The sequence below is a fragment of the Fulvia fulva genome, chromosome 1 (genome assembly GCF_020509005.1).
Source record: "Fulvia fulva chromosome 1, complete sequence".
In the NCBI taxonomy this organism is placed as follows: domain Eukaryota; kingdom Fungi; phylum Ascomycota; class Dothideomycetes; order Mycosphaerellales; family Mycosphaerellaceae; genus Fulvia; species Fulvia fulva.
The window spans coordinates 2,762,329-2,787,087 of NC_063012.1; the positions used below are offsets into that span (position 1 = coordinate 2,762,329).

At 53.2% G+C, this 24,759-nt stretch overlaps 12 protein-coding genes across 12 annotated transcripts; 6 read left to right on the forward strand and 6 right to left on the reverse strand.

The window, feature by feature from the left end:
- Window positions 1-385: 385 nt before the first annotated feature.
- Window positions 386-1,195, forward strand: CLAFUR5_00593 (putative cell wall protein; the record flags this gene model as incomplete). The annotated part of the gene is made up of 3 exons (XM_047899741.1): window positions 386-599; window positions 655-912; window positions 963-1,195. The coding sequence occupies 3 exons, from the start codon at window positions 386-388 to the stop codon at window positions 1,193-1,195; spliced, it is 705 nt and encodes a 234-aa protein (XP_047755532.1).
- Window positions 1,196-1,533: 338 nt separating this feature from the next.
- CLAFUR5_00594 (uncharacterized protein) lies at window positions 1,534-1,898 on the forward strand (the record flags this gene model as incomplete). The annotated part of the gene is made up of 2 exons (XM_047899742.1): window positions 1,534-1,671; window positions 1,698-1,898. The coding sequence occupies 2 exons, from the start codon at window positions 1,534-1,536 to the stop codon at window positions 1,896-1,898; spliced, it is 339 nt and encodes a 112-aa protein (XP_047755533.1).
- Window positions 1,899-2,451: 553 nt separating this feature from the next.
- On the forward strand, window positions 2,452-6,891 carry CLAFUR5_00595 (Vacuolar protein sorting/targeting protein 10; the record flags this gene model as incomplete). The annotated part of the gene is made up of 1 exon (XM_047899743.1): window positions 2,452-6,891. One exon carries the CDS (start codon window positions 2,452-2,454, stop codon window positions 6,889-6,891), a length of 4,440 nt encoding a protein of 1,479 aa, XP_047755534.1.
- Window positions 6,892-7,459: 568 nt separating this feature from the next.
- On the reverse strand, window positions 7,460-8,425 carry CLAFUR5_00596 (uncharacterized protein; the record flags this gene model as incomplete). Its single annotated transcript, XM_047899744.1, has 1 exon — window positions 7,460-8,425. The coding sequence occupies one exon, from the start codon at window positions 8,423-8,425 to the stop codon at window positions 7,460-7,462; it is 966 nt and encodes a 321-aa protein (XP_047755535.1).
- A 193-nt stretch (window positions 8,426-8,618) lies between these two features.
- CLAFUR5_00597 (Ribosome biogenesis protein NSA2) lies at window positions 8,619-9,389 on the forward strand (the record flags this gene model as incomplete). Its single annotated transcript, XM_047899745.1, has 1 exon — window positions 8,619-9,389. One exon carries the CDS (start codon window positions 8,619-8,621, stop codon window positions 9,387-9,389), a length of 771 nt encoding a protein of 256 aa, XP_047755536.1.
- An 894-nt stretch (window positions 9,390-10,283) lies between these two features.
- CLAFUR5_00598 (uncharacterized protein) lies at window positions 10,284-11,654 on the reverse strand (the record flags this gene model as incomplete). Its single annotated transcript, XM_047899746.1, has 1 exon — window positions 10,284-11,654. One exon carries the CDS (start codon window positions 11,652-11,654, stop codon window positions 10,284-10,286), a length of 1,371 nt encoding a protein of 456 aa, XP_047755528.1.
- A 314-nt stretch (window positions 11,655-11,968) lies between these two features.
- CLAFUR5_00599 (54S ribosomal protein L16, mitochondrial) lies at window positions 11,969-12,720 on the reverse strand (the record flags this gene model as incomplete). The annotated part of the gene is made up of 2 exons (XM_047899747.1): window positions 11,969-12,603; window positions 12,654-12,720. The coding sequence occupies 2 exons, from the start codon at window positions 12,718-12,720 to the stop codon at window positions 11,969-11,971; spliced, it is 702 nt and encodes a 233-aa protein (XP_047755529.1).
- Window positions 12,721-13,054: 334 nt separating this feature from the next.
- Window positions 13,055-16,376, forward strand: CLAFUR5_00600 (Replication factor C subunit 1; the record flags this gene model as incomplete). The annotated part of the gene is made up of 2 exons (XM_047899748.1): window positions 13,055-16,002; window positions 16,052-16,376. 2 exons carry the CDS (start codon window positions 13,055-13,057, stop codon window positions 16,374-16,376), a joined length of 3,273 nt encoding a protein of 1,090 aa, XP_047756426.1.
- A 251-nt stretch (window positions 16,377-16,627) lies between these two features.
- CLAFUR5_00601 (Acyl-coenzyme A diphosphatase fit1) lies at window positions 16,628-17,656 on the reverse strand (the record flags this gene model as incomplete). Its single annotated transcript, XM_047899749.1, has 1 exon — window positions 16,628-17,656. One exon carries the CDS (start codon window positions 17,654-17,656, stop codon window positions 16,628-16,630), a length of 1,029 nt encoding a protein of 342 aa, XP_047756427.1.
- A 1,903-nt stretch (window positions 17,657-19,559) lies between these two features.
- CLAFUR5_00602 (uncharacterized protein) lies at window positions 19,560-20,183 on the forward strand (the record flags this gene model as incomplete). The annotated part of the gene is made up of 1 exon (XM_047899750.1): window positions 19,560-20,183. The coding sequence occupies one exon, from the start codon at window positions 19,560-19,562 to the stop codon at window positions 20,181-20,183; it is 624 nt and encodes a 207-aa protein (XP_047756428.1).
- Window positions 20,184-20,612: 429 nt separating this feature from the next.
- Window positions 20,613-22,148, reverse strand: CLAFUR5_00603 (Alpha-1,2-mannosyltransferase MNN23; the record flags this gene model as incomplete). The annotated part of the gene is made up of 1 exon (XM_047899751.1): window positions 20,613-22,148. One exon carries the CDS (start codon window positions 22,146-22,148, stop codon window positions 20,613-20,615), a length of 1,536 nt encoding a protein of 511 aa, XP_047756429.1.
- A 1,447-nt stretch (window positions 22,149-23,595) lies between these two features.
- CLAFUR5_00604 (uncharacterized protein) lies at window positions 23,596-24,195 on the reverse strand (the record flags this gene model as incomplete). The annotated part of the gene is made up of 1 exon (XM_047899752.1): window positions 23,596-24,195. One exon carries the CDS (start codon window positions 24,193-24,195, stop codon window positions 23,596-23,598), a length of 600 nt encoding a protein of 199 aa, XP_047756422.1.
- Between the last annotated feature and the right edge of the window lie 564 nt (window positions 24,196-24,759).

Consider the following 24,759-nt stretch of genomic DNA (forward strand, 5'->3'; position numbering starts at 1 on the left):
CTCAACAGAGTATGCATTCCATTTTGACGCATTCGCAAGTTCTGCCTGAAGCGACTTGCCACTGTCTTGAGTGTGCGCATGACCAAGCGGCGTGGGCGGCACAGCCGTCCCACGATGTTGCCTTCTAGGCCAAACTCAGTGGAATGTTTGGGCTGGGTCTAGCTGACAACGCAGCCCATGATTGGCTACTACACAACCACCAAGCCTAGAATGCCTAGCTACCGACCCTACAGATATATACCAGGGGCGTTGGTACCTGTTGATCCGTTCAGCATAACTTCGCGCCAGGTCCAAGGTAGGCTGTCTCCAGACCTCATCGCTCTTCCCATTCCATTGTTCTCACCACACGATCGTTACTCATCACTAACCCACGACATTAATCAACATGCTCTTCACACGATCGTTCATCGCTGCTCTGCTCAGCGCTGTCGCATCCGCGCAGTCAAATGCCAACCCTTTCAAGAACCCCGTGGGAGGTCGCCAGGCGGCCGCTGGCCAGTCACTCACTTTGGAGTGGAACCCTACGACTGACGGCACGGTGTCCTTGATTCTGCGAAGTGGCTCGAGCGGCAACCTGGCTGAGGGCACGCCCATCGCGTGTAAGCTTGCACTGATGGCACGCATGTCTGATCCTACAAGACTGACGATGAGCAGCTAACATTCCAAACTCGGGCTCGTACACCTGGGATATTCCGTCAGACATCGTCCGCGGGGCCGATTATACGGTAGAGATCGTTGCGGACAGCGACTCGTCAGAGACCAATTTCACTCCTCCATTCGCCGTCGACAGCACCAACACCACACCTGCAAGCACGAGCGCGGACTCTTCTTCCGCGGCTGTCACTGCAAGGCCCAGTGCGTTCCCTCTCCCGTCAGGCGTGACTATTGACACAGTAGCACACTCATCCACTGGTCCGCGCCTTCCTATATTCGTTACAGCATGTCCACTAACAGCCTTGCAGCTTCCAACACCGAATCCGCTACCAACACCGAGTCCTCTGCCTCCGCGACTGATTCATCCGAGAGCTCGACCATGATCACTGGCACATCAAGCCGCGCAAGCTCTTCCCAAGCACCGACTGCAACAGGTGATGCCGTCACCACTGGCCCAGCAACTCAGACTGGTGCCGCTGCTCGCGCTACTGCTGCAGCAGGTTTCCTTGGTGTTGTCGCTTTGGGTGCTCTTGCACTTTAAGAAGTGCGGATCTGCAAATCAGACACATGTGTATATACCTTGGACATATTCGATACCCTTTACCACGCGACCATAGATACACTGGGACCTGTTCTGATTGATGCTGGTGCTGCATGTTTTACAACCGCCGCTGGGGTGATGTAGGATTGAGTGAGAGTATGAGAGTGAGAGTCGAAGTGAGATGGTGTGGGCAACGCAATCGCCGCGTGAACGAGAGCTGAAGTGAGGGAAGCGGAGCACTCACATATGCTCACATCAGAGTCTTTCTTTCCCTGGAGAGCTTTGCACGACCCTCAATGCCCATTGCATAAACTGCAGTGTCACCAACCTCAAACAAGATGCAGAAGCCATCGAAGAGCCAAGCAAAGAAGAAGAAGCGCATCGCGAGTGCCATTCAGTTCTTCGACGAGCAGTATGGCAAAGATGTCGACCGCCTAGCCGGATGGCAAGCTCTCTGCGCAGACGTCGGTGTACCTGTCGGCGAGTCGATCACTATGACCAGAGCCTCGAGGATGTGTTCGTCAACATCATTGACTTGGTCAAAGCCAAACGAGCTGGAAACGCCATCCATCGATTTGACAACCTGAAAGAGCTGCAGGATTACAGCCACCACACACGCAAGAAGTTTCCCTTGGATGAAGCGAAGGAGAAGAAAATGCTGGAGGGTTCGCTGGTCAAGATGTCCGGACCGCGTCGACTTTGAGAATCGAGACAGTAAGATGTGCCACTACTGCGGCAGTACTGTACACTTGGAGTTGTATTGATGGAGGCATGTGGGACAGCATTATGGTTGTGTAGAGCGCAGCTGAAAGCAGGATGTTCCGATGCTAGCCATACCGGGCAAGAGGTCATGGCAGCGATTGTAAATAGTGTCATGAGGCAACGCAACGCTCGTTAGTCCGGAGTGTAAGCATGATGTACGAACGAGAATGAACACCTCTTGTGTTTAGCGAAATGAGTCAGGGATCCAAAAGGTGTCGTCCATAGTGATGACGGATGAAACGGCGTTCTGTGTTGAGTTGTACATGTATCTTGTGACTGCTGTCACGTGTGTGGTCTGTCAGCTCGAAGCTACTGCGCTAGGAGGTATCTGACATGTAGGTTCACGAACAGCTCGGCAGAAACGTATTGCAGATGATACGCGTATTGCTGCTGTAGGCGCCAACACCTGATCGCTGCCATCTCCCTCACCCCACCACATTTCCGATGTTTGCATCACTCACCGACAACACCAACCGCCAGCGATAGCGCTCACGATGCGACAGGTCCGCCTCCTGCTGGCAGTGGCCGTCAATCTGCTGGCGCTGGGAGCTGCGGGCAAGAAAGATGAGCCGACGATTGAAGAGACGAAATTCGAACACCAGCCGCGTAACATCCTCTTCTTCGAGGACAGCGACACAGTCTTGCTCACCGATGCCGAACTCACCAAAACCTACCGCTCCACGGACGGCGGCTCCAAGTGGGAGCTCTGCAAGAGTGGCGATGATGAGATTGACGGTGTGATGGAAGTGGTGAAGCATCCGCTTGATAAGAAGACGGCGGTCATCTTGGGCCATGACAAGGAGCACTGGATCACTCATGATCGGGGAGAAACATGGACGTCCTTCAAGTCCGAGGAGAGCCCAGCCCATACTCGTCCAGGCATCTCGTTCCATGCGACGGATCCCAAACGCATGATATATAATGCGGAATCATGTACGGGCTTGATGTGCACTTCGAAGCTATACTACACCAAGGACGGATTCAAAACCGAGCCAGAGAAACTTGGAGAGCATCTGGATCTGGAGACATGCATATGGGCAAAGAGTACTGACATCTTCACGACTGGAGATGAGACGCTGGATCAAGACCGCATACTTTGCATCACACAAGGCTCATGGTTCTCGTCCAAGAACAAGGTCGTGTATTCGGATACTTTCTTCAAGGATGACGACCACACGGAGCCTACGATGAGCGATGGAAGAACTGTCGAGGATATCACCAACATTGCTGCTGTGAAGAAGTACATCGTCTTCGCGGCAAAGAGTGACAGGACTTCTGAGATGGCAATGTATGTGACAGACGACACCAAGACCTGGCATCGGGCTGAGTTTGGTGAGCACAAGCTCGAGGAGGGCGCATATACCCTGCTGGAAAGCACCAACTACAGTATGCAAGTGGACGTGATGACGACGACCCAGATGTCCCCGGTGGGAGTACTCTTGACGTCCAACAGCAATGGTACGTTCTTTACGAAGAACCTGGAGCATACCAATCGCAACAGCAAAGGCTACGTGGACTTTGAAAAGGTATCTAACATCCAGGGTATTGTCTTGGCCAACGTTGTCGACAACTGGGAAGAAGTCGGGCGCAAATGGCTGGCCGATAAGAAGATTGTCTCCAAGATCTCGTTCGACGATGGCAGGACTTGGGAAGACATGAAAGCTGACAAGGACACCCTCCATCTGCACTCGGTCACTAGCCCGCACAACGTCGGCCGAATCTTCAGCAGTCCAGCGCCTGGGATTGTGATGGGCGTTGGAAACACCGGGAAAGTACTCAAAGAGTACGAAGAAGGCGACCTATACGTATCTGATGATGCTGGTCTCAATTGGAGGCGCGCGATTGAGAAGCCACACATCTACGAGTTCGGTGCTCAAGGCTCGGTGTTGGTAGCTGTGAGAGACGGCGAGACTGATGTCGTCAAATGGTCAATCGACCATGGCAAGAATTGGGAGAAGGTGACTCTGAAAGACAAGGTCAAGCCAATGCTTCTGACAACTACGCCTGACTCTACGTCGACCAAATTCCTGTTGGTGGCGACCCGGGGCGGTGGCTCAGGAACAGAACATTTGACCATCGCCATGAACTTCAAGGATCTGTCAGACCGAAAGTGCAAGGACAAGGACATGGAAAAGTGGTCGGCTCGTGTGGATGACGACGGGGAGCCGACCTGCATCATGGGTCATACTCAGCATTTTATGCGTAGAAAGGCGGACGCCGATTGTGTCGTTGTTACTGACCATTTTGAGGACCCGGAAGAAGAGAGAAAGCATTGCAAATGTACCAAGGCAGACTTCGAATGCGACTACAACTTCAAGAAGGAAGGCGATAAGTGCGTTCAGGTTGGTGCTATCGTGCCCCCTGATGGTGCTTGTGATGGCGGAAAGACCAAGTTCAAGGGCACCTCGGGCTATAGGTTGATACCAGGAGATGATTGTGATATGGATGCCAAAGGTTCCATCAATCTAGCCGAAGAAGTGGATCGAGAATGTACAGACACGAAGACCCCACCGGTCAATGGCGACATCTCGACCGAAGTCACCAAGTTCGAGGGCGACAGATTTGTTGAGTACTACTACCTCGAGCGAGAGCGATCCTCATCCGGTGACGATGAGTCTATCGTCATGCGGACTGAGCGACGAGAGGTATGGAAGTCACACGATCACGGCAAGAAGTGGGAGCAGGTTCTCAAAGATGAAGAGATCCTGGCCATCTACCCTCACCAGTACATCAACGACTACGTGTACATGATCACGCCTTCAAAAACGGTACACTATTCCACCGATCGAGCACAAAAGTTCCACAAGTTCGAGGCACCCGAGGAGCCAAATCGAGATGCCATTCAAGTGTTGTCATTTCATCCGACCAACAAGGATTGGTTGATATGGACGGGCTCCCGAGATTGCAAAGACAAGTCGACGGACTGTTTGACGGTCGCCCACGTTTCCGAGCACGGAGGTGAAGGTTGGGAAACGCTGCTGCGCGCTGTCCGAAAATGTCAATTCGTCTACAGGGACGACCGCGAGGGATCAGACAACTTGGTCTTCTGTGAACAATACGAGAATGAGAATCAAGACTCCTCGTTATTGCTCTTGAGTAGCGACGACTTCTTCAAACACCAGAAGGAGGTCAAACGGGACGTCATCAGCTTCGCTACGATGGCGGAATACATCGTGGTTGCTGTGCGCGATACAGAGCAGGAAACCCTAAAGGTTGACACCAGCATTGATGGTGTCAGCTTCGCTGATGCCAAATTCCCGCGCAACTTCCACGTACCTCACCAGCAAGCCTATACGGTGCTCGACTCAAGTACGCATGCGATCTTCTTGCATGTCACCGTGAACAACATCAAGGATCAAGAATACGGCAGCATCATCAAGAGCAACAGCAACGGCACTTCATATGTTCTTTCCGTGGCTGAGGTCAACAGAAATGATGCTGGCTATGTAGACTTCGAGAAGATGCAAGGTCTTGAGGGCGTGGCTGTCATCAACCGGGTGGCGAATGTCAAAGAAGTGGACGGAGGAAGCTCAAAAAAGCTTCAGACCTGGATCACTCACAACGACGGTAGCCGCTGGGAGCAACTGTCGTTCCCAACAATTCCGAAGGATGAGAAGAACAAGAAGGACTTCTACCCCTGCCAGCAGAACAATCAAGAATGCAGACTGCATCTCCATGGCTATACAGAACGCAAAGATCCCAGGGACACGTACAGCTCAGCCAGCGCCGTTGGTCTCATGATTGGCACCGGCAATGTTGGCGAGTTCCTTGGCTACAAGAAGGATGCTGACACATTCATTACACGAGATGGTGGACTGTCCTGGCACTTCGCCGCACCGGGTAACTGGATGTGGGAGTACGGCGACCAAGGCTCTATAATCGTCCTCGTCAAAGAAGATGAACCCACAGACTTCGTACGGTACACTCTGGATGAGGGAGAAAATTGGAAAGAGCACAAATTCGGCGAAGAGATGATTGTTGAAGACATCACTACTGTTCCGAGCGACACCAGCCGCAACTTCTTGCTCTGGGGCAAGATTGGTTCAAGCATTGCCACAATCAACATTGATTTCAGTGGCCTGAAAGAAAGGAGCGTGCAATGCAAGCTCGACGAGAACAAGCCTAAGGATAACGACTATGACCTTTGGGAGCCCAAACATCCCTACGAGGACGATGGCTGCCTCTTTGGTCACATTGCCCAGTACCATCGCAAGAAGACCAAGTCCGAATGCTACAACGGCGAGAAGCGCGACCACTTGCATAGTATCTCGAAGAACTGCACTTGCACGCGTGAGGACTTCGAGTGCGATTACAATTACGAGCGTCAATCACACGGGTCGTGTGAACCGGTAAAGGGCGTGGAGAGGCCAGACTCAGCGGCTGTTTGCAAGAAGAATCCTGACCTCCTCGAGTACTATGAGACCCAGGGATATCGTCGCATCCCGCTGTCGACATGTGAAGGCGGATTGACCCTAGATCAACCTGGTAAACCTATTCCATGCCCGGGTAAAGAAGATGACTACAAGAAGAAACACGCCATCAGCGGCGCTGGATTGTTCTTCGCGATCGTCATACCCATTGCCGCAGCCGCAGGCATAGGCTACTGGGTCTGGAAGAACTGGGACGGCAAATTCGGCCGCATCAGGCTCGGCGACAACATGGGAGGCGGCTTTGGAGACGCTTTCGATGGCGATGCGCCATGGGTCAAGTACCCCGTCATGGCAGTTTCTGGCATCGTCGCCGTACTAGCTGCTATACCACTTTTAGTGGGCAGTATATGGAGGACGGTATCGTCAATGCTCGGGAGAAGTAGCGGTGGTTACACAAGGCCTTACACGAGCAGGAGTAGTTTCCAGCGAGGCAGGGGTGATTACGCCGTGGTTGATCCCGACGAAGGCGAATTGCTTGGGGAGGATAGCGATGAGGATGTATAGTGGTAATTCTCTGCCTGCTACTGCTTGCTGCATTCTAGCGATTGCGATGAGGTTATTTGTACATGTTAGATAGGATAAGGAGCTGTTCACTTGTGCATTATGAAATGATTCTTCAAACCATATTTTTAAACCAAGTGTGCTTGCTTGATCGTCATGGAATGTGTCTTGTACAGTATAGTACTGGTCTGGTTAATGTACATGCCCGCAATGCTGATATACCAAGCGCCAGCTGGTTGCCACGCTATGTATGGCAGCTTGTGTTCCACCACGGAGCCGGACGTTGTCGTTAAGGATCCAGTGAGCATTGCTGCTTGTAGAGACCGTAGCTGCCACATCTGCGGATCGTCCCGTCCTCGTGGGCTCCTATGGAGTTCCTGCTATTCTCTATGATGATCTCGATGCTTTGTGTCATGGCCCATGGCTTCAGTGGTATGTCATTGCAAAATTGCCGTGCGCAGGTATTGGGCAAGCTGTAGATGGCCGTCAACAGGTGTTGTCACCATGTTGGAGCACACGGTTCCAGCTCACGAAGCCTATCGTCTGATGGCATGCGGACTAGAAGCCTCTCCTATTTCGTGAACATTTGTGTCAATTGTGACTGCAGAGCTTCCGTCGATGTGGACGCCGCCTTGTCCTTCTCACTCTGAAGCTCCTCGAGACTCTTTATCCGCAGCTCCTTGATCTTCAAGATGGTATATCGATGCTTGCTCTTCACTTTCCTCACATGCCTGTTCCTTCGCTTCGTCTTTTCCTTGATCCGCAGAGGTTCGCTTTCCACGCCCATGACCACTGCCCTGCAGACAAAAAGCCTGTCGTCAATGTATGAGAACTTGCCCTTGGCGATGTGTGGGACAAAGTGTGGCGCGTGGATCGCCGTGGGTGTCGCTGCCAATGGGCCGGTGGGCATAACTCGCGAATGGCTGGCGAGGGAGCCTGTTGTCGGGTCCAGCACCTCGACAGTCGTAGTGGTGGGACTCTTCAGCTTCGGTGCTGCTGCGGGAGCTTTGAGGGTGAACTCTCTGCTTCCCAAGTTGATGGCTCTGTTCAGACGCAGGACGTCGCCGGGCTCAACATCGTGCATCAGGAAGGGTAGGCGTAGTGTGTCGCCCTCGGTCACCAGGTAGGGATTGCCATGTATGTGGACAGTGACATAATGTGGACCCTGCGCTCTCAGGACTGGAAGTAGTTCTCGCAACTGAGGAGAGAGGTGCAACGGTGAGGATGCTGGAGCTGGGCCGGGTGTCTGCGACGATGGAGGTGGCAGTGGTGTTGGAGAGGCATTATCTGCGTCTTGCGATGCCAGCGACAGACCCCTCCGCCCCAATGGCTTCTTCTGTGGTGGTGCCTTCTGCGGTGTATGTCTACTGCTCGTGACGCGCTTGATGTGAGGAGTCGTCTCGGGTGATGTCGCTGTCGCCGTCGCTGTCGTGCTCAAGCTGAGGCTGGCTATCCATGGTATGAGGAATGTCGGAGGCAATCGCGAGGGAGTCTCCAAAGCAGCACGTTTCAAAGGGGTGGCTAGCATCGTTGCCATTGTGTGTTGCGACGCCTTCAATGTGCCAAACATGCACATGCACCCATCTGCAGACACTCCCACAGGCGAGAAGGAGATGCTGCGGGCGGCAAAGTTGCCGCTTCGGATCGCCTCTCGCCTTCCCTCCATCGAGAACTTCTTCGCAGACACCGACACTACTCGACATCACAGCACGCACGACAACACCGCCGCGATGCCTCAGAACGAGTATATGAAGCGCTTCACCGCGCTGCATGGCCGCCGTCTTGACCATGAGGAACGCACTCGCAAGCGGACTGCACGAGAGGCACACCATGAATCGAAGAAGGCGCAGAACTATACTGGCCTGCGGGCTAAGCTGCACCAGCAGAAGCGCCACAAGGAGAAGATCCAGATGAAGAAGGCCATCAAACAGCAGGAGGAGAAGAACGTCAAGTCGTCCGAGCCAGCACAACCCTCGAGCACGCCACTTCCCAGCTACCTGCTTGACCGAAGCAACACCACAAACGCGAAAGCACTCAGTTCGGCAATCAAGAACAAGCGAGCTGAGAAGGCTGCCAAATTCAGTGTGCCTCTTCCCAAGGTCCGAGGCATCAGCGAGGAGGAGATGTTCAAGGTGGTCAAGACGGGCAAGAAGACTGCCAAGAAGAGCTGGAAGCGCATGATCACAAAGCCTACCTTCGTCGGTCCCGATTTCACCAGAAGACCGGTCAAGTACGAGCGTTTTATTCGTCCTATGGGTCTGCGATACAAGAAGGCCAACGTCACACATCCGGAGCTGGGCGTAACTGTGCAACTGCCGATCATCAGTGTCAAGAAGAACCCACAGAACCCCATGTACACACAATTGGGTGTCTTGACTAAGGGAACGATTATCGAAGTCAACGTCAGCGAATTGGGTCTTGTTACAGCAGGTGGCAAGGTTGTCTGGGGACGATGGGCACAGATTACCAACAATTGCGAGAACGATGGTAAGTCAGTCTAGAGCATACTGATCGCAGCATGAGACACGTTTAAGATGTGTCTCGTGGTGGCGTGCTGGTTACCCCAAATTCCCCAATTGTGCTGAATACACGCTAACATGAGACAGGATGCGTGAATGCGTAAGTTTGAGCTGCAGTGTGACAATTTCATTCGCATACTAACATCTCTCAGCGTTCTTTTGGTTTGATGCTACATTTGTGCAAGTTTGAAAACAAAACCCGTCAAGTCAGATCGGCTATGGGCTAGCCATTGCATGCTAAACGCATGAGCTGGGCGCAGATGACGCCGCGCGACATGTATGGTCGCCACCTTCTCACACGCGCCCGAGAATTCCAGCGCCATCTCGGATGTGAATACAGCAGCTTGAAACACTACTGTACGCGCACACAGCACTTCGCAGCTAGAGAGCTACGCACAGTGAGAGTGGCCAGACACTCTCAGCATTTCGCTCCTTCTCGCGCTCAATGATATAGCTCCAGAGTAAACGGCACGTGGATGGATGGCTGCTATGGAAGCAAGCCATGAAGCACACACGAAACCCCTGAAGTTTCTTTGCATCCTGATAAAGGATATCCAAATGCAGTGGCGATCGCGCCTGATGAGAGAGACTGGGTTCATTTCAATACTCATACAGCCCCACGGCTGAGCGCTTGTGGACGCCGTCTGGGCACAGGGGTGGCAGAATGAGGTCAGGAGTTCAGGAGTTTGACTCGGCAGTGAGGCAGTAAACGGCAGTTAGCACAAGCCACGAGGTATATAGAGAACGCGCTCATGCTCTAGCCACGTAGACAATGTAGCCTACCTCCAGCAGCGTGCAACGAGTCTTCACCTCAGTCGACACAGAAGGTGTCTCCCCTGTACTCTCGCCGGCGATAGAATCGTCTCCTTCCCCCCACTACAAAGACATCGCCTTCTCACTCGCCTGCATCTCCCTACCCTGGCCCTCCTCCAACATCTCCTCAATCGAAGCCCCAGCGCCACCACCATAGAACGATGGCACAGGCTCCATAACGGAAGAGCGCCTGCCACTCGAAGTAACATCCGAGTACCTCCTCTCCAAAGTCCTAGCCTGACCATGCACCTCGTCAAACTCACTTCTCAAGTGCTCGACGTTCCGCTTCAGGGCCGTGTTGACCCCTTTCATCTTATCCATCTCGTCTTGAGCGCTGGCCAGATCCCAATTCAAGTCTTGGACTTGACGTCGGAGAGCTTTGTTCTCATCTTTGTATCGTGTATTCTCGGCTTTGGCGAAGCTGAGCTGGGTTTTGTAGGAGGAGATCTCATGGGTTTGAGACTGCATTCTGTCGTTGGTGGCTTTGAGGGCTTTGTCGAGGTCTACAGCCCATCCGGAGCTGAAGGAGACGTCTCTTGCGAGGCTGTCGCGCTCGGCTGTGAGGTCGATCCGCTCTGTTGCTAGGGCGTTACGCTCCGCTGTGAGGCTGGCTCGCTGGACTCTGAGGCGGTCTCGCTCGGTCTCGAGGCTCTTCACGTACTGTGAAAGACCTTGCACTGGGTTCGTGTCGATGATAACGTCATGGCGCTCACGCTCGAGGTCTTTGAACTGCTCTTGGTGTTGGCGGAGCTTGGTACGCAGCGAGATGTCTTGCTCGTCTTGGCGGTCGAGCTTGGAAGCGATTTTACGGTCGGTGTAGACGGATTGCAAAGCTGCCCTGCTGAGCTTGGGGAGGTGGCGCAGCTCATTGAGGTCGTCGACGTAGGCGCCATACTCGCGGCTTGCGCGAGAGAGTCTATTATTGGCGGTGAGGAATTGGCAGTTCAGAATACCCTCGAGCTTTGGGTCGTCATTTCCATCACGAAGATTGAAGGCTTCGTGGTACGCCTCAATGGCCAAGTCTAGCTCACTCCGGACCTTGTCGTGAGTCACGCGCATGTCTTCCAGATAGCGGAGATTCTTGCGAGCTTTCTTCGAGGCTGCGTGGATGTGTGACTGGGAGATCGTGAGGCTGTTCAGTGCGCGGTGAAGGCCATAGTCCGTGATCAGGGTCTCGCTACTGATGCTGCTAGAGTCACCAGATGAGAGGTGGTCGTATCGCTCAATTGTAGAAGCCATCGAGATTGAGGCGGTCTCGATAGCGCTAGCGACTGGTTGCACTGCTGGCGCAGCATATTGCTTCACAGTAGTGAGAGAAGAGGTGCGAGAGACCACCTCCTCCTCGACGTCGTCTGCGAGCGCGCGGTCGAGGTCGGTGAGTCGTGTAGGCGCTGCACGACTAGCGAAAGGCTGGTCTATGTCGAAGAAGCGCATGTTGCTTGCTTGTTTGCTATTGTCGCTATTGTCTGTGAGCGGCGGAAGTTATGTATTGTTGTTTTATGCAGCCGCCACGTGGTGTGCACGAGCTGCGTGAAGAAGCTTGTGATGCTTGTGATGGTGGTGAAGGTGGCGGCGTTGGTAAAGGCGGGCTGTTCAAAACAAGAGCTTCCTCAACGCGCGTGGCCACCAAATTCGATACCCATGCACCAGATCTGGTCGGTGAGCTGTCTGATGGGTCTCGGACCATGATATCCTCCAGCGGGCAATGAGCTGACATATTCAGTGCTTTCCCCAACATAGTACATACTTTACACTGCAGTCGACGCTGGCAGTCGCTCAGCAGTAGTCTGCAGATTTGGCTGTGGCATTCTTGGCCTCCTCAAGCTCTCCTCTGTCACGCCGTTTCCAAGCTTCGTAACACCCATCACAGGTGGGTCGCCCTTCTTCACGAACTCATACAAGCCAGGCAATTTGTTCCCTGCCAACCGCATTGCATCCCTCACCACCTGCTCGTGCACTTCTCCCTTCAGCTCGAACAGAATCCTGCTAACCGGCACTCTCGCTGCCCAGTGATCGAACGATCCCTTTCCCTTTCCCATACGCTGGTCATTACCACTCGTGTACACGCCAATAGTCGCTGATACCCGATGGTACAGTCGGTATTTCATGCCTCGCAATCTCTTCTTGATAGTCTCGTCTGCAATCTTCAACTGTGCCGCGCTGATACGACGATCGTGGTCTTTTAGTCTGATGCCATATTCTCCCCACACCAGTGTTGTCCCTTTCACACTGCCACCTGTGGGCACCTTACACCGTCCCTTTCGTGATTTGCTAGACTCTCCAGCTTTGGGCATGAGCCAGTTGAAGGTGGGCCTCGAGGAGGAGAATGTTCGCGACTGTGATTGTGCTTGCGAGCAGAGTGTCTTGAGAGCGCTTTGTAGGCCTGATCGAGTCAATATACTGTGCCGATCAAGACATGGATGCGACACATACAGCATGCTCTCGTAGTGAAGGAGGAGAGCAAGGAGGTCGGCACCGCGGCCTTTATGGGCAGTGCCATTGTTGCGACCACAGTGATCGATGCAGCAGCTCCAGTTCACAGCCTACGACCGACCAGAAGGAGTGTCTGAGTGGGGATGATGAGGCTGCACGCACGCTCGGTGAATGCCTCTTGTCGCGAAAGTGAAGTTCGGCCAGGTCGGCACCGGGATGTGCGGGCCACGCAGCCGACTGACGAGCATCATTGACAGGCGCGAGGCAGACGCGCTCGCGTCCACTGCGACTTCTTGAGCTTGACATATCAAGGCTCCGACCATTAACTGCACTTCACCAAGCCCCTCCTTACACCTCGCTCATGTAGTCTACACACTGCCCTCGGCCCCCTTTTGCTCATCATGCCTTCTGACATTCGCTCATTCTTTGGTGGCAAGCCCGCAGGCACGCCTGCAGAGAAGAAGATCAAGGAGCAGCCCAGCAAGAAGCGAGGCAGAGCGAAGAAGATTGTTAGCGACGATGAAGATGACGAGCCTGTGCCCAAGAAGGCTGCTCCAAAGAAGTCTGCTGCGAAGAAGCAGGACGAACCTGAGGCAGCACTCGAGGAAACAACAGCAGGTGACTACTTTGGCAAAGGCAAGCCTAAGCGGACTGAAGCAGTGAGACCGGCTCGTGCTAAAGAGGCAACCACCGATGCCACGCCGAAGAAGTCTACCAAGTCGGCCAAGACCAATGGCTCAAAGGCCACACCAAATGGACGAGGTTCAGCACGATCAGCGAAGACGAAGAAGAGCTATGCCGATCTGGACGCGGACGACTTCCCCGACGACGATCTCGAGGACAACGCCGACGATGTGTTCAAGAGTAACGCCGCTACTGGACAACGATTGGGTGACGATTACGAGGAAGGAACGGACGACGAGGATGACAAGCCCATCGTGCCCAAGAAGAGGGAGGTGGGCAAGCAAAAGAAGCTCAAGGATCACGAACAAGACGACTATGATCCTGATGAGGACGTGGACATGAAGGACACAAATCCGGACGATGACTTTGTGGTGCCAGATGACGATGAGGAGATCGTGGAGGACAAGCCGGCAAAGAAGACTCCTGCGAAAGCCAGCAACAAGCGAAAGTCAACGGCCCTAGACGAAGATGACGAGGATGACCTCGAGGTGGAACAGGCAAAGCCAGCCAAGAAGCGAGCAACACCGAAGAAGGCACCAGCTGCAAAGAAAGTAAAGAAGGAGACACCCCAAGACAGTGCGGAACTGACCGCCATCTTTGACAATATTCCTACGATAGAGCCGCCACCTCCACCACCAAAGGCAGGCGATGAGGAAGGAGATGGTGCCAAGAAGAAGTTCCAGTACGGCAATCACGCCAACTCTGCTGTGCCAGCTGGAGCCATATCAGATTCTGACCTGCCTCAGGGCAATCCCAACTGTCTTGCCGGACTCACTTTCGTCTTCACCGGCCAGCTTCAACGACTTGGTAGGGAACAGGGTCAAACACTTGTCAAGGAGTACGGCGGTAAGATCACAACTGCACCATCGTCGAAGACTAGTTATGTTGTTCTGGGCGAGGACGCTGGACCAAAGAAGTTGGAAACGATCAAGAAGAACAACCTCAAGGTCATCAACGAAGACGGCCTCTTCGCTCTCATTCAGCAACTGCCAGCAAACGGTGGCAGTGGTGCTGCCGCCCAGAAGTACGCCGAAAAGCAGGCCAAAGAAGAAGAGAACATCCGAAAAGCGGCGGAAGAGATTGAGAAGCAAGAGCGAGCACGCATGGCTGCAGCGAAATCCAAGCCTCAGCAAGCTGGATCCTCTCATGCCAAGACCCAGCCCAAGGCAGAGTCCCAGAAGGACAAAGGCAAGGAATTAGCCTCCAGTGTCGACTCGCGCCTGTGGACGGTGCGTTATGCTCCGCAGTCGGTCAATCAAATCTGCGGCAACAAAACACAGGTAGAAAAGTTGCAGCGCTGGCTGAGAGCGTTTCCCAAGAATCAAAGCAAAGGCTTCAAATTGCCTGGCCCAGATGGCAGTGGTGTGCACCGGGCCGTCATGATTCATGGACCCCCTGGCATTGGCAAGACCACAGCTGCTCATCTTGTGGCGAAGATGGAAGGCTACGATGTCGTGGAGTCCAACGCTTCAGATACTCGTTCGAAGAAACTCGTAGAGACTGGTCTCAAGGGTGTCCTCTCGACTACATCTTTGATGGGATACTTCTCGCACGGTGCTGACGACGTGGAAGCATCCAAGAAGAAGCTGTGCCTGGTTATGGACGAGGTTGACGGCATGAGCGCTGGAGATCGAGGTGGCGTGGGTGCACTCGCAGCCGTGTGCAAGAAGACTCAAATACCCATGATCCTCATTTGCAACGACCGAAAACTCCCAAAGATGAAGCCATTCGACTTTGTGACCTATGATCTGCCCTTCCGGCGGCCCACGACCGAGCAGATTCGTGCCCGGATCATGACTATCAACTATCGGGAAGGACTCAAAATGCCAGTGAATGTTATCAACGCGCTGATTGAGGGTTCTGGTGCCGACATTCGGCAGGTCGTGAACATGGTCAGTACTGCCAAGCTGGACAGCGAGAATATGACTTTCGAGGAGAGCAAGGACATGAGCAAAGCCTGGGAGAAGCATATCGTTCTCAAGCCATGGGATATGGTTGGCAAGATCCTCGGCGGCGGACTATTCAATCCTTCAGCGAACTCCACACTCAACCAGAAGAGTGAATTGTACTTCAACGACCACGACTTCGCACCTCTGATGTTGCAACAGAATTACCTTGGCACCAATCCGCAACGGTCAAACAAGTACAACAGCGAACCGAAGAAGAAGAACCTAGCTGCACTGGACCTTGTCAGCAAGGCCGCCGACTCCATTAGTGATGGAGACCTTGTGGATCGAATGATTCACGGCAGTCAGCAGCAATGGTCACTCATGCCAGCCCATGCGATCTTCAGCTTCGTTCGACCTGCTAGTTTCGTGTACGGCTCTATGGCTGGTCATCGGACCGAGTTTACTGCTTGGATGGGCAACAATTCGAAGCAAGGCAAGCTCATGCGCTTCGTCAAGGAAATACAGGGTCACATGCGCTTGAGGACAAGCGCTGATCGACATGAGATCAGACAGACGTACATGCCTTTGCTGTTCGACAAGCTCATCAAGAAGTTGCAAGAGGAAGGAAAGGAGTCAGTCCCTGAAATCATCGAGCTTATGGACTCCTACTTCTTGACCAAGGATGATTGGGACGCCATCCTCGAGCTCGGGGTTGGCAAGTCTGACATGGAGAACATCAAGATCGAGACACAAGCGAAGGCCACCTTCACTCGATTGTACGTATGCGTTACAATAAGCGTTAGGTCCGTTACTGACTGAGAACAGGTACAATCAGCAGTCTCACCCTCTGCCGTTCATGAAGGCCTCACAGGTGATTGCACCCAAGAAGGCGCCCGCCAAGGAGAAGCCCGATCTGGAAGAGGCTTTCGACGAGTCGGAAGACGAAGCAGTCGACGATGCAGACGTCAAAGACGAGGAGGAAGATGTCGACCTGAGCAAGGATAGATACGTCAAGCAACCCAAGAAGAAGAGAGCTACGGCGGCCAAAGCAGGTGGCAGCAAGAAGAAGAAAGCAAAAGATGATGACGACGACGAGGAAGAAGAGGAGAAGCCTAAGAAGGGCAAAGGCAAGGGCCGGGCGAAGAAGTAAGGAGCCCCTCGTAATGTGCCAGTTGTGGAGCGTTCTGTTTGGCGAGAAGATGTGCCCAGGCGGATGTAGCGTCGACATTGCAGTGTAAATAGATAGCAGCGTACACCCAGCACTGCTGCACATAACTGCGATCGGCTTGACTCATTCGGTTGCATACACTCCAGGGATTGCGGACAGAAAGATGTGATTCTGGAAACTTGATTTGTGTTTCATTTGCTATGCAGAGAGAAGAGAAACAGCGTTATCGTGCATCACACCCCGGGCATACCTAAAGCCTGCCGTAGAGCAGGTACTCCGCGCGGCAGAAAGTAGACGACATATATCGCAGTGAATGCAACAAGCAATCCCGTCAACTTCTCGAACCATGTGTGAAAGTAAGCGGCCGTCATAAGCAGCATCCACCAGCTCAAGGCGGCAACTCCCAAAGCAGCCTGTATTCCTACACCCATATCCCGAGGTGTCTTAGCGCTTGACGCAGGCTCATCAGACTCTACCGTGACCCTCCTGATGAGACCATCTGCCGTGAATATCCTCCGAGCTTCTCTCAAGCCTTCCATTCGTAGTACTGCAGGGAGAAGCTCCAGCCACAACATCGCGCTCCCCACAATGAGCAGGAAGACATGCCCACTTATGTCGTGTCCGCCTCTCCACTGCCCGCCGATAGCCTTACAAGCAGCGTGCGTGATGACATCCTTCACATCTCCGGCTTCCACTTTCCTCGCCAGATCCTCTGCATCTTCGTACGCAACCTGCTGACACTTCCCACCTGTCCACCTGAAACTCCGATCGACAATCCCCGGACCGAAGAACCACTGCGTGACGAAGAACCAAGCGAGTGTTATGCAGGCGTATCGTGCTCCGGCTTGCAGACGCCGTCTTGTGGGTTGTGGGCGTAGTGTTGGTCCCAGCGAGGAATGTGTGAGAGTGAAGAGGAAGAAGGCGGCTGTTATCCAGATCCAGCCGATTTTGACAAAGTAGACGTTGAAGATGTTGCTCTTTTTGGCGAAGTAGCTGGGTGCATCGCGAGGATCGTAGGACTGGGCGTATGGTAGGTATGTTGCGTTGCGGCTGGCGGGGTGGAGGGTGCTGAAGAGGGAGCCGAGGAGCAGGGTGCCTGGGTAGAGTGCGAGGAGGGCTGCTTCGAGGGTGGTGGGTAGGAAGGGCGAGCCTGTTGGTGGTGGAGCGTCGAGGTCCGGTTGGGATTGTTTGGAGTTGGCGTTGGCGTTGCCGTTGGCTGTGATGGGGACGTCTATGCGCGTTGTCGTTCGTCGTGTCGCCATGTCTGCTGTGCTGGTTTCAGCGGCGAGTAAGGTGAAGTGTGCACAAAGGTTTATCAAGGTTTGTCGTAGGAGTGGAATATGTAAACACACGAGAGATGTTCTGCTTTGCAGGGATCTCTGCTCGTGATGTCATTCGTCCGTGCTTTCTGTTCACTTTCACGCGACAGCAGGGAAGAGAAGAGGAATCGACTTCTCGTATGCGTCGCTCCGTTCTTATACATTACATGTACCTTCTTGACACCTGACATTTACAAATGTACATCGTCACGGAATGTTCTGCCATCATCGCGAATGGATCCTAGCGAGTTTTAGCACAAGACAGCATGTCCTCTTGCATTCGCCACGCCGAGTCCATCACATGCAGCTCGCCGCTCTTCCACGGCCAGATTCTCGATGATACTGAAACCAACGAGCATCGCCAGCAACCACAGTGGCCATCTCGGATCTGGTCGTTCTGGTCGTTCTTTTTGTTTGGCCGCCTTCCGCCTTCCGTCTTCCAGGCGCCCTTGAGCCTTACGTCGGCTTCGTGCATCGCCCTTACCCAGTGAGCCATTGTTGCAGGCTGTGATGGTCCTCTTGCGAATTCCTCTTGCGAATCTATTGACTGGCTGCAGACCGCGCATTGCAGCGTACCCAAAAAGCCTGAAATTCTACTAGACGGACTGTCGCTTTGTGTTGACAAGCTAGCAGCACATGATGCGTGGTGATATCGAAGACTAGAGAGCAGCGTGAGCTCAGCCTATGGCTCTAGCCCTACCTCGGCCAGATTGAAGGCTTGTTAGCTTAAATAGCGCTTTTATGGAAACAGTGGCCAAGCCTCAGGCTAGTCTACCCTACCACGACCTGGCGATCCTACTACCACGCGACATCTGTGAGCCAGGTTCCCGGACTGCTCCCGTCCAACACCTCGTGTGCGGTCTAGCCTTGAGCGTCGCGTGTCAAAGCCTGGGCAGGGTTGTCAATCCTTTGATGTTAACGGGAGGTCAGATGTCGGCTTTTCTACGGCGCAGACATCATCAGTTATTACGCCGGTCATTGGGTGCAACGAATGCATGGAAACGCCGACAAATTCGACCGCTAGGATGTGGCTATAAGGTGCACACAAGAGACATTGACAGACATTGTTACAATCCTCTCACGCAGTGACCCGAACGGTCCAGCGTAACAATATCCTCACATGTCTGGCATGAGTGACTGGGCTCTGCCTCGAGACCTGCTTACAACGCAAGACCGACAAGGCGCGACACTATCTTCGTATGAAGTCTATGCCCTGCAAGCAAATCCTTCGAAGGATGAAGGATCAACAAGCTCCTCCACGTGGAGATCCTGCCATCGTTGAACGCTTGTTTGGCCTTCTTGAGAACCTTCTTCGCAGCGTTCCGAAAGGACAATTCAACTGCGTTTGAGTTTCCCGGCTGGCACTGCAAAGATTTCGTGATCTGTCACTGGTGTACTGGGCTTTACCGGTCAAGCTCACCATTGCGGATCGGCAACATGCTATCACGGCTAGCTCAAGAAGGCGCGTCTAAGAAGACACTATTAACACATGCTTGCGCCTGTCTCCGTTGGTCTGCAGCTCGATCCTGGCATTGAGCAGCAGTCGACGTATTGATTGTTCGTATTACAGAGCTACACTCGTTGTGGCGGTGGCCGATGTTGCCGATCTTCAGCGGTATCTCATGGCAAACTCACTGCCACGCACTACCACATGCTTCTAAATATCGTGCTTGAATCCTTCACTTTCCCCTTGTAGGGCTCGGGCGCCACGATGACTGTTTGCTACGTCTTGGCTCTGTTGGAAAGGCCGAAAAGCTCTCTTGCGGCATGTTGGAACAGGTCGGGTCAGTTTTAGAAACTTCGCCCCTTCAACCTCCTAGACGGATCTTCATGTGGACTCGCCAAGATGAGGGTTCCTCGAGAACAGCTTTCGCTGCATTTCCGTAAGCCAGTCAATCGACCTGGGTTCAAGAGCATGTCACTAGAAGAAGAATGGTTCCCCGATAGACTTGATTCTCTCTCGCCCATGTCTTCTCCATCACACCAGGGCGACAAAGACCAAAATCCGAGAGCGAAATCCCCGTACCACACTCCAAGAGCCCCGTCGAAAGAAACGCAAAGGATCACCATACCCAAGTTCGTCTCCTTTGCCAATACATCGGAGCTCCTCTGTCATCTGAGCACAAAAATAATCGAGATTATGAACGAGCGCGATTATCAGAACCCTTTCCTCAACTGTCTATCTGCCGACATCCTCTGCGGAACCAGCAACTCCGGCAGAACGAAGGTCATTGCGGCACATCGCAAGATGATAGATCACATGCCAGACTATCGCAACGAGATCCAGCATGCCACATGTACTGTCAACGATGATAGCGGATGTGCAACAGTGGTCATGACGATGAAGGTGACTGGCTTCAAATTTGATACTTTGCGTCAAAGTATTGCAAACTTCAGCTGGACCCGGGACGGAGATCGATGGGCGTGCGCTGCGTACGGCGTGCTTCGAGGCATTGAAGAGTTTGATTGAGCTGAAGTCCGTTCGATGGACCAGCGAGTGCTGCTACGATGAGAATTCGTCGGGACATTTTTCATGTAATGGGAGCAACTTCTGGTGTCAAGGACAGTCTCCAATCAGGCTGGATATTGGTCGTCGTCCGGAGTGCGCAAGTACCGACGTTTTCAAAGCAAAGCTCTCCGGGGCATCGCCATCGATCAGAGCTCGTTCCAACGCCACAACAGTGGCTCCACGGCAAGGAGGCAAGGCATGGTATCTGGCTTGTCATCTGGAGGCAGAGGTGAGAATGTGTGACAAGCCACAGGAGCAGCAACGCAGCAAACCAACTCCACACGGGATGTTGGACAGCGCATTACACTGCCTATCGTAGGAGGTTACAGACATAGTCGCTTGTGTGTTGGGTAATCATGTTAGCCATTATTTCGCTCTATGACGATGAGTTCAACCATGTATCGGCGCATTGCTCGTGTCGTATATCATCCAGTATCCTCCCAGTTCGTCAAACACATCATTCCAGCCGGGCACCAGTTCATCGAACGGTCGTGGCTCAACGTCTGGCATCTCAGAACACCATCCCGCTGGCATACCATCTTTCGGCTCTGGCATGTAGCTATGGCCGTCGAATTTGAGGCCTATCTTCTCGTGAAACTCGTGTCGCTCTTCGTAGATAGACTTCTGGTAATATTGGAAGATGCCGCCTCTTCCTTCCTTCTGCCACTGAATAACAGGACCAGGCATGGTCTTGAGTGTGCCTCCATGCAGGAATGCCAATTGACCATCAGGGTGATATTGTCCGAAAGTGTGTCCACAAAAGAAGCCATCGGACAGTGTGCCGACAGTGGACAGCCATTTTGAGGGATAGCCATACTTGGTCTTGAGAGCATGCCAGGCGAAGCGGAAAGTATCCTTGTCACCAAGCAGAATATTTCCAAAGTAGTGGTCGTTACCTGTCAATACAGGCTCGCAGAACCAAAGGGCAAGCTGCAGATGATACCAAAACTTTCGCTTGTTGACTAGCAATTGTCCGCTCTCCTGTTCATACTCATCCATGCGACATTTGGTGTTGGTTATGCCCCAGATTGGGTTGTTGTATCTCGTCCGTGCGATGTCAGGCCAGAATATAGTGCCGTACTCTTTGTACAGATCAGATTCCCATAGGGATTCAGGGTTGACCACGGGCACGTTGTCCGAGTCTAAAAGGAACGGCTCTTCGAAGCGCGAGTTCAACATTGCAGCGTTCTTCATTTGGTAGTGGATGCCATGAGCCAGATTGTACGAGACCGGGAAGATGTTGTGCTTGCCAGCAAGGTCGTTGAAGTACACCACATCCCAACTTTTGCTAAGCTCGTCTTGTACGCCATGGGTTTGCTCGTTCCCATAATAATGGAACTCTATGGGCAACGTGCAACCCAGCCGCTTGAGCTGCTTGAGAATGACGTGCATGCGCTTCAGACTTCGTCCATCACCCGCAAGGATCACCAAACCTCGACCGTGGAAGTTTTCAGCATATTCCTCGTAAGGTATCATACCGTTCGTTAAATAGTCATGTAAGCGAGCTCGGTGCCTTTTCAGCTCAGAATCACTGCGATCGTGCTTGACCCAGCTCAGATCTAAGCCCCAGCCACTGTTCTCGCCAAATTGAAAATTGATGTCCTTGCGCTCTGAATCGGGCCAAGTGCAGCCTGATTTGGCCTCAGCCATGCTGATCCCGCGCATGCGGGTTACATTCTGGAAGTGCGGCCAGAAGTCGTCAGCCATTCGAAGCCTGTGAGCATCGGGTGCGACAGGTGGATCGACCCATTGCTTCTCTGTCTTACTCCAGACTCCACGGTCGTCCGGTATGCTTGAAGGCCAGAAGAGAACATACACGACTAGAGCGCTCAATACAGCGAGCAAGCCCACACGATGTGTACGTTTCGGCAGTGTGGTTCGTGTCCAGGCAGGCAAGGCCGTCTTACTCCAGTCGGCGGCGGTCATGGTCCTTCAGCAGTGGATGTCATCGGGTTGGGCTCGCCATGGGCTGCAAGAACATTGGGGACGGGGGCCTGTATACAGAAGAAATGGTTGTTGAAGGGGAGGGGGCGGCGATGAAGTGTGAAGATCGGGAAGTCCACGGAATCGTCCCCACTAGCTGTTGAACCACGAACCTTAAAACGCCGCTGCACAATACTTGAGTCTTGAGCTGAAGAAGTGGCGATTGCCAGGCGCGGGATTCCCCATCAGTGACACTCCGACAAGACAGACGGGTGTCGCATGAAACGATGATTGTTTTCTCACTCCTGCCAATGCGAGGACGATTGCAAGAAAAGAGCAAGACATGGTCCAAGAGCGTCAAGCTCCTGCAGCAGGGGGAGGTCCACTTTTCTCGGCTTCAGCCGATGGACCCATGCTCCGAGGCAAGACTTGGTCGATCCAACTGCATCAATAACATGTGAAAAGACATTCGAAGCACCAGGCCACGACTTGTCATTTGTATTCATTGCTTCTTGCCACATCCTATCACGGCGCTGCACAGAGCACGAAAACGCTACAGTAGAGAGAGAGAACTCACCAGCGAGTATCAGCGTATTTGTTCAAATGTCAATCTGCAGCATTCCCAAGCAAGATCCCGCCGGTCTCCAAGTGCAGCTTTACGTTGGCACTTCATATCCTTCACACGGTGCCGACCAGATCGAGTCCCAAAGCACGGCGGCACCGTGCTCGCAAGCAGGCGCCGACCACAAGAACATGGAAAGAACCTCTTCCACGGCCTGCCAACCTCGTAGGTGCCTCGCAGACAGCAGGGTGGCCAGGGCACGCTTGAAGAACGCTCGCTCAGGCGAACGGTAGGCTGCGATACCTGATACGAAAAGGACCCATATCGTGAGTGCTGATAATTGTGGCTCCCAAGTCGTGAATCTTGCGTCCAGGAGGTGCAACCTGATTCGACGCACCAACTTAAGATGCCATTTGCTGTGAGGCGGCATCCCGAACACAACTGCAGTGGAGTACAGGATCGCAGCGAGTCTGCAGCATTCATATACAACACGAGATGTGCTCTTGCCGCTAGTCTCTATCGTGCTCATCGTGGGTTCCCATGGTGGCAACGAGAGTATCTGGTGCTGAACGGTATTGCGAGCATTTACTAGGCTCGTGAAGTCAATGCTGTCGGCCCTCTCGCAGCCCGTTAAAAGGTTGTCGACGCTACTGAGGACAGTGTAGCAGCGGATCGCATTAGGGGATATAGGCAATTGTGAAAAGCCGCGTCCAGGCGGGACATGATTTGAGGAGGGTGTCTGAATCTTACGCAAAGCTGCGAGTACCGAGTCATCTAGCGACCAGATACAAGGAAAACGTGGCTTTGTCGAAGTTCGACTGGAGCCGATCAGATCCTGGCTATTTCTGAAATTAGTCGCCATCGTCACCATAACAAAAGTCAAACATACTATGCGACTTGCACACCAAGACCTGGGAGCTGTAGCTGTTGTATGCCGCCGCGACGCATCGATAGCGTCTCCATGGCGCGTACATGCTCGTTGAAGCGCGAGTTATCCAGACTCATAACTCTGCCAAATACGTTGATCCAGTTTGCTGAGGCCATATGCGGTATGAACGGGATTATGGAGTCACGACCGAGCTGGAAGCAATCGAGATCTGCAAGGGTTAGGAGGAGGATCGCCAGAACAGCGAGCTCGATATCGGCATCGTCTAGATTGTTCAAAAGGTCGTGCAGCAAGCGCAGCAGCTTACTGTGATGGACGATGATCTCTTGGTCGCGCGAAAGTGCAGGCTCGTTCCGGAGAATGTCACGATGTACTGCAGATGCCACAGTGAACCCATGAAAGATGATCGGCTTCTCGAAAAATAGCCTTAAGCGCGAAGTGACATCGAATGGCTTGCTGTACTTTGGGAATGTAAGGTTTAGCTTGGTGTCGATAGTTTGCGCAAGGATGCTCGGGCTGGCACATTCCAAAGTGCAATGTTGCATGGCACCCAGGACGGGCGAAAATGTTCGTGTTGGCGACTCCCTTCGCTGACTATGCATGAACTCCTCTAGAGACTCATCATGGTCATCGTACTCTACTACCCAAGTCGACGTCTTTGCAGGAGTATCGTTCCGGTGTGACGGCGTGCCGTGTCGAGGCTGCCACAAACCGTCATCCACAGAACCCCTGTGTCCTAATACCTCTTCCGATCGTATCTCAGCAGGCCACTCGGACCCAGCTCGCTGTATGCCTTCTGATCGCCCAGCATCTAGGGCCTCCGAGTCCACTGCTAGTACAGTCCTTCGTCTGCTCTTCGAGGTACCACTGTGGTCAGGGTCTCGGATCCCTTTTCGAACTTGTGCGAGGTAAGCGTGGGCAAGCTAATTGTTCCGGCGGCTGTCATGATGAGAGTTCGGGTTCACGTTGATGAATTGGAGGACACGCCGATCGACAGGATGGCTGCGCCTTCGTGGCAGAGCTTGGTCGACATGGCTCCCTAAGATCTCGGGCATGTTTGAGCAGAATGGTCATGTCGTGAAGGTCTGAAGATCCTAAAGCATGCAGGTGCGTCCGTCTTGTGGGCAGAAACGTTGTTCCACATATGCGCCTCATGCCCACGCGAA